This window comes from Alosa pseudoharengus, unplaced genomic scaffold (genome assembly GCF_046254945.1).
Source record: "Alosa pseudoharengus isolate Yale_2024_CS ecotype anadromous, Long Island Sound unplaced genomic scaffold, YU_APseudo_1.1 YU_APseudo_1.1_scf_20, whole genome shotgun sequence".
Classification (NCBI taxonomy): domain Eukaryota; kingdom Metazoa; phylum Chordata; class Actinopteri; order Clupeiformes; family Clupeidae; genus Alosa; species Alosa pseudoharengus.
In genome coordinates this window covers 15,944,896-15,952,467 of record NW_027468664.1, presented here as the reverse complement: position 1 = coordinate 15,952,467, position 7,572 = coordinate 15,944,896, and the positions used below count along the sequence as shown (strand labels likewise).

The 7,572-nt window shown below is 45.7% G+C and overlaps 1 protein-coding gene across 1 annotated transcript in view; it reads right to left on the bottom strand.

Moving 5' to 3' along the window:
• actr3 (actin related protein 3) overlaps window positions 1-7,040 on the bottom strand; it is a 19,556-nt gene extending 12,516 nt beyond the window's left edge. The window contains exons 1-3 of the mRNA XM_076296695.1: window positions 6,852-7,040; window positions 4,365-4,420; window positions 2,270-2,394 (exon numbers count right to left, since the gene is read on the bottom strand). Coding sequence (XP_076152810.1) covers window positions 2,270-2,394; window positions 4,365-4,420; window positions 6,852-6,895 — 225 coding nt within the window. The 5' untranslated portion in view covers window positions 6,896-7,040. The remainder of the gene's footprint in view (window positions 1-2,269; window positions 2,395-4,364; window positions 4,421-6,851) is intronic.
• Between the last annotated feature and the right edge of the window lie 532 nt (window positions 7,041-7,572).

Sequence of the window (7,572 nt, the reverse complement as noted above, 5' to 3'; positions counted from 1 at the left end):
GATTTCATCTAATGATGGACAGCAACAGTCGGCTGGCAGGTCACAGGTTCAAATCCCAGGGAAGGAGAGAGAGGTGCATTTAATTACTGCAAGCACTGGGAGTTGATTATAGTGTCTGTCACATGGTTCAGTGTGTGCTGGAATGAATGGAGGAGTAAAATATTCACTGAGAGGCTCTCAAACGCATCTGCCTGTCAAACATACAAAGCTTTACTTCTTCCTGTCTACGTCCCACTCACTTACACAAACACACACACACACACAGGCATGCACTCTCACACATACACTCACACATGCACACTCTCTCTCCCGCTCACACTCTCACACACACTCTTACACACTCTCTCTCACACACACACACACACACACACACACACAGGGCCTCATCTGAATGCCAGTCAGGGTGCCCGTTCAGCAGCCAGCTGGTGAGGCCTGCCAGTAGCAGACAACAGAGTGGGCTAATCCTGCCCTGAGCCAGCGCCGAACAGAGTGCCAGTCTCTCCCACCGCTACACCAGCTCCAGTCTCTCCCACCGCTACACCAGCTCCAGTCTCTCCCCCCGCCGCTACATGAGCTCCAGTTTCACTGCCCACAGAGCTCCAGCCTCTCTGCCCACAGAGCTCCAGCCTTCCAGCCTCTCTGCCTACAGAGCTCCAGCCTCACTGCCTACAGAGCTCCAGCCTCTCTGCCTACAGAGCTCCAGCCTCTCTGCCTACAGAGCTCCAGCCTCTCTGCCTACAGAGCTCCAGCCTCTCTGCCTACAGAGCTCCAGCCTCTCTGCCTACAGAGCTCCAGCCTCTCTGCCTACAGAGCTCCAGCCTCTCTGCCTACAGAGCTCCAGCCTCTCTGCCTACAGAGCTCCAGCCTCTCTGCCTACAGAGCTCCAGCCTCTCTGCCTACAGAGCTCCAGCCTCTCTGCCTACAGAGCTCCAGCCTCTCTGCCTACAGAGCTCCAGCCTCTCTGCCTACAGAGCTCCAGCCTCTCTGCCTACAGAGCTCCAGCCTCACTGGCCACAGAGCTCCAGTCTCTCCCACCGCTACATGAGCTCCAGCCTCACTGCCTAAAGAGCTCCAGTCTCACTGCCTACCGAGCTCTACCGAACTCCAGTCTCACTGCCTACAGAGCTCCAGTCTCTCCCTCTCTCACCCACCGCTACACGAACACTAATCTCGGTGCCCACCGGAACAGAGTGCCAGGTTCTCCCCCACCACACTACTACGGATAGAGCTCCAGTCTTGCGGCCCACTGCGAAGCTTCCAGGGGACACTGGCCCTGGACACAGCCCCACTCTCACCCACTACAGACCAGGGAACACACACACACACGCGCAGAGGAACAGCACACGTTCACTCCTGGATATCCTTACCCTGAAGCTATGCCACTCAAACTGAACGTTAACAACAAGTGAAAATGCTCTTGGTGGGATTAGATCTGCCAACTCAAATAACAAGTCACTCTCTTCTCTCCATTCATAGGCTAAAGGCACAATTCAAACTGTCAGTTTGTTTTGCAATTGCAAACTGTCATTCAAACAATAAATCAAACAGAAACTTCATCCTCACACCTGACAACTGAAACTTCACACTCTTGCCTCACACACCAATCACCATGCAGATAGGAGGAGCATTCTCAGAACTAGATCACAGACACTACAGGCTATATCTAGCATAGTCCCTGGGAACTAGCCTATGAGCTAACACAGAAACCTCTCTGTTCCCACTGATGACAATCAGATCACAATCACAGTACAGGACGGCGCGAGCGAACAAATGAGACAGGCGTTTTCTCTTTGGCTTCCTGGTTTCTCGGGCACTGAACATGACTTCATTTCTGCCTATTTCCTATTTCCTATATCATACAGTCAGTTTTAAACACTTACTTGCCTACACGCCACGAGATAAATGAATTAAGCTGTTAAGATGATAATGCCCCAGGCGGCCATGGAAAAAAGGGTGTAGTCTAGGTTCATTTGAAGAGAGGGGTCTATAATAAATGTAAAATAATTACTATTATAATGAACTCTTGGATAAGACACTCAGAACAACTAAAACACCAAGAGAGTAATGATTAACTATTCTAACTATACTTAGCATTATAAGATCAACCTATGCTAAAGCTATGAGTAATTCATGATCCTGGTAACTAGCAGCTCTACGTCATAACACAGTAAATGTAACTCATTTCACAGTTTGCATTTGTGGTGAGTCATGACAGCCTTAATGCCCAGTCTAATCCCCCCAACCCCCACTGTTCCCCAAGGTGCGGCACCTTAGTAGCGTATGTGGGTTTGTCTATCGCCTCGTCTCCGATGAAGAAGTCCAAGTCATCCACGCCCTTCATCATCCTCCTCTGAGCCTGATCGCCCACCTTCGCCGACTCCTTGATGGCGATACCTGCGCAGGCAGAGAGAGAGAGAGAGAGAGAGAGAGAGAGAGAGAGAGGGAGAGATACACGTACGTCAAACTATGGTAGTCCAAAAGTGGAAGGACCAAAATGGTAAAAATGTCCTGTTGTTTGCAACAGAAATTGAAAATCTTGTCGCAGTAAAAAAACACATGTGCTTTAGTCCCACAGGAATAGGAGTATTAAACCCATATGGCAGTCACTCATGTGGGAGATCAGAAGAAGCTATGTACATTCCATCCACTAGTGATCCACTCTCTGGGATGACAGACTTTGAGAATGTAATGTCTACACTTGGAGACACCCAAATATCTAGGCCTAAACAATCATGCCATCAAAGTGGGTGGAGAAAGACATTTTCACCAAATGAGGAAACGACTGGCCAAGATAACTTCTTAAATGACTCACACGACACCCTAAAAATAAGACAACACAGTGGGACTGAGGCAATAGGTTTGTGGCTGGTCAGTTGCAGTTGCGCGACTTCTGTTAGCCCATATGAAAAGACAGCGCAGCAACTCTGAAGCAAGCTGAAGAGCAGACGCTTACATTAACCTCAGGTTCAAACTCATTCCCATTTATGGCACACCAAGCCGAGGTTTTGAATTCAGCTTCATCGAGAGGTGCTCTGTTCTATCAGAAAAGCTGAAATGAAGTGACCACGGCCCTGACTAAGCAACGCTCCCTCATTCTAAACATGGCTGCCACTTCCTGCTTCAGACATCTGACTCATCCAAGGACTATTTCAACAGCAAGGTTCAACGCTGCTTTTTCTGCTGCTGTGGAACTGTGGTCTACATCTGCAGGATTCTCTCTGTCAGCATCAACATTGAATTGCTACCTAACACACACACACACACACACACACACACACACACACGTGTAGACAGCAGTTTCTCACAGCTGTATAAACCTGTATGATTTCTAAACCCTACGCTCTTCTACTCAGGAGTAGTGGAGACCTGCCCTGCCCTGTGTTGTTATGGGTGACATGCAAAGAAGCAGACCATAGAAACAGTGGAACTAACACTAGCCTATATCACTGACACTACAGTGCATCAGAATGCGCCTAGAATGCTTTACAATATGTGACTGACTGACTGACTAGACGATTGCAGAACTGATTCTGGTCTCACGGCATCACTGCATTGCAAGTTTCTGCATGAAAGTGGTGCTCCTTTGAATGTTCCTGCATGGGGTGGGTTTGGGCGCCCAGAGGCATTATGAAACAAGAGTCCCTCAGCCCCAGCTCTTCTCTTCTCTCCTCTCCTCCTCTCTCTCCGGAAACTTACTTTAAGGCAAGCCGTCTAAAATGACAGTGCTTCGCCGTGCCTGGTGGCTACTTAAAAGTGCATAGAGAGTGCTGAGCTTGGCAGAGCATCGTTCTTTATGCACAGAGAGGAAGGAGAGAGGGCGCAAGGGGGCAGATGGGGGTAAACGGGGGCAGCATTAGCCACTTCCTGTGCGCGGCAGGGGAGCCTGGGAGATCGTTTCCTGTCAAGCTGTGCTAAAGACGACAGACACTACTAGCTACAGAGCGCTGTTTCCAATGAGAACCTCGTGCTAACTCAACTGAAAAGGGGCTAATGGTTAGGTATGATGCCAAGACCAGCCTGGTGATATATCTGTGCTTGAACATACTTTCTTCTGTAATAGAGTACAATAGTCTGCAAACTGAGCATTAAGCTATTACTGTCCATCTAATAAACACATTGGCCGCATATAACAGCCCTGTGGCTCTGTCAGAAGAACTATACAAGGCGACAATTCTCAGACAACAATGTTTATGTTAACTTAATGACTTCACTGTACTCTGTCTATATTGGCAAATGAACATAATTAAGTGTATGCAAAGGAATTTCAAAGCCGTCTATTGAAGACTATGAAGCCCATAACATGTTGAGACATTAGGACATTTGACACGTTCACAATCGCAAATTACCCAAGAAAGTATACTCACAGGATGGAACAATGAACTGTGGCTCTGTGTTGCCGGCATATCCAAGCTTTGTGTATCTAGATGAAGGGAGAGATAGAAAGATCTTTTATTCCATCATTTTTGTACATATTTTTTTTCTACATCCCACTATCACAGGTATAATTGAATCGCATTATTATTGTATGTTTTATATATGTGTAAGGGCTCGCCATGGCTTACTTGAGAACAGTCTACGATACATGCACCTAAATTGCTATTGATTTAATAGCTTTAGTGCATCAGACGGAGAAGTGGCAGTGTTTACCGCACTTGGAAAAACAATGAAAACCTATTTGAATTTCTACACACTGCTGTTTGATCGCCATGATTGGAGTGTCCTTAACACCCTAGTCTGAGACCGTAAAAGACTTGGCTGCTTGGCTGCTCATGATGAGTTGAGCTGTGAGTCTGCAACAGCTGCACTCTGCATTGTGCGTGTTCTGTCATGTACATCCAGCCGTCTTAGCGCAAGACTGACTGACCTAAAGCCTTGACAAGGTCCAACAAGCACTGTTATTACGCACACCAAAAGCCTAGGGCATTCAACCTGGATATTACCCAAAACAAACAGCCTAGAGCTGATTCGGGATCCTGTCACAGCAGTTCAGTGACCAGTATATAAAGATATGGAAGCCTGAGCAAGTTATTGACCCTAAGGTATGGCTTAAAGGAAATCAGAATCATCCACCATTAATGGTAACATGCACTTACTGTACCATACACTTTCCTTCTTCTACCTCCACCACCTCTCCTTCTAGCACCATCACTTTCAATACACTTGACTAGTACTTCTAGTACTTCATCTTCTGGTAGTAGTATTTATTTTTGACATATTTATTACCTCTGCCTTACCTCTCTATTACCTCTGCTCTGCACAGTAGTATTTATTGATGTAGTATTTATTGTTACCTAAGGTCTCCTCTGCATTGTAGCTTGAATCTTATTCCTAATTTCGTAAGTCGCTTTGAATAAAAGCATCTGCTAAATGATTAGAATGTAAATGTAATGATGACTAGGATAATTCACTTATTTGGGTGGGAGGCATCTGTTTCTTTGCTATTGCTTATTACACTGCTTTGGCCTGAGTGGATGTTACCACTAGTCTGTGCATGCAGCTGCTCTCTGTCAACTGGCCTCTATGCAACTTTCCAAAACTGACATCTGATCTGGAGCCTGCTGTTATGAACGTTTTGTGGGGAAAAAGGAGGTAGGATTGGTGTGTAAATAACTGATCTGGGAGCCCGCCCATCACCCGCTCTCAAACACCTTGGCAGGTAAGGGCGGGGTCAGACAGCATTCCACAGTGAATTCCCTACTTGTCCAGATAAGTCACATTATTCAGCGCTGCAATCACTGCCTTGAAAAATGTTTGCCCGAGGTTCTCCCTGTGTAGAATTTGCTGTCTGTTTACAGTTAAAATAATAATTACTTAAACACTGCTATTAAGAGTGACCATACCGTTAACTGAAAGTATTAACTTCTCCCTAGATTAAAAAGTTATACAGCAAGAGGAAGTAACACATATAAACTAGACCACAATGACGACTAGGGAGCTGCATTGTGCTGGGTGACACTGTCACAGGGGACAATACCTTATAAGGAACTACACCGTTTCAACAGTAGCGTTAAGGCAAAAATGAACACTAACGTTACTAAAGCGATCAGAGTCAGCGAATCATTTCTACACGTGCAAAACAGCTGTAATCCATATATGTTCCAATGGACGTAAAATAGTCTGCAATAGCGTGACTTTATTGCAGTCAAATTACTTTGTTATCGCTGATTTTCTAAAGCATAACTGAACTCGCCTGCATTAAGGTCAGGAAGTAGAAACGAGATCTGCATAAGCGACCGCTGTCAGATTTGGCAACAAGACTCCGCTAACTAGCTAGCTTCCTGGCTATGGCAACTATTATCTGGGTTAGCCTTGTTGACAAGCTAGCTGGCAGCGATATTCTCGAATAGCTACAAGCTATCTGACCTATTTAGCTAATAAACTGGGATTACAGTGAACCACGTAACAGAATAATGTGCAAAACAGAGTGGCATCATTATCCTATTCCTTGGTCACAAATGAGGAAGTTCGTGTCGGCAAGCCTATTTGCTCACTGCTGGCCCCATCTTATGAATATCCGTGGCTAGCTAGTGTTAGCATGGCTCGCCGATGCATAGTAATGAATGAAAAAATAACTAGCTGACGCTTTGTGTCATTGCATACATGTTCATTCCTAAACAGAATTAGCGAGACTTTCTACGCATAGTATTTCCACGTCTAGTTTCATCTGTGCAAATAATCTTGTACAAACTGATCCGTGAACACACCCAAAATTTCCGCCCAAGCTACCTGATATGCCAGCTCTGAAAGACGAATGCTGACTGGCTAAGTTAGCCAACTAGCTAGCCTGTTGGTCCAGCATTCATATATCTAAGTACCAGCTATGCTAGCAAGCTATCACAGCAGCAACTTACCCCGTGCCACAATCAACCACGCACGCCGGTAACCGTCCTGCCATCGTGTGTCTTCTTTAGAACTAATTTACTTTGCCTAAATTTTGTATTCAAGTGGTTAAATGGTAGATTTTTCTCTGTCTCGGGTAGAGGTAAGACCGTCAGAGGCGGAACCCTGAACCCGAACAGAGTAGCGTCTACTTCCGCAATTAGTTCCAGACAACGCGGAAGCTGCAAATGGCTGACGTAAGGTTGAAAGCAGAAATACGGGCTACAGTTTGCTGGAAGTAAAATCGTAGACCAGACCAAGCATAAGCTTTCTTCTTAGTGTACAGTGTGTGAGGGGATGCGCAATTGGAGCAGCATTTCATAACATCACCAAGCTTTAGGCTTCAGCTTGACCACTAAAGCTGACAGCTTGGTGCAAACTGGAGGATGGTGAACCTGAGCAGGCTGAACATCTGTCTTGGACATCTTTACATACCCCACATACCAACTTAGGCTAGAAGTCGTGAGTGAAAAAGCTGAAAACACATTTTGGAAAATGTGAACGCGTGACTTTCTACATGGAAATAGGCCTAGGTTATAAATAAAGCTGAGATTAAATCTGAACTGAGGCTACATGCATGACAATTAGATGTTCCTTTGGGAATTATAGGCTAATAGGATTGTCTAGAGAAACAAATGAAAAGTAAAATCAATTAAATGCACCATACGTCATTCACAGTATACCCTCAGCCTA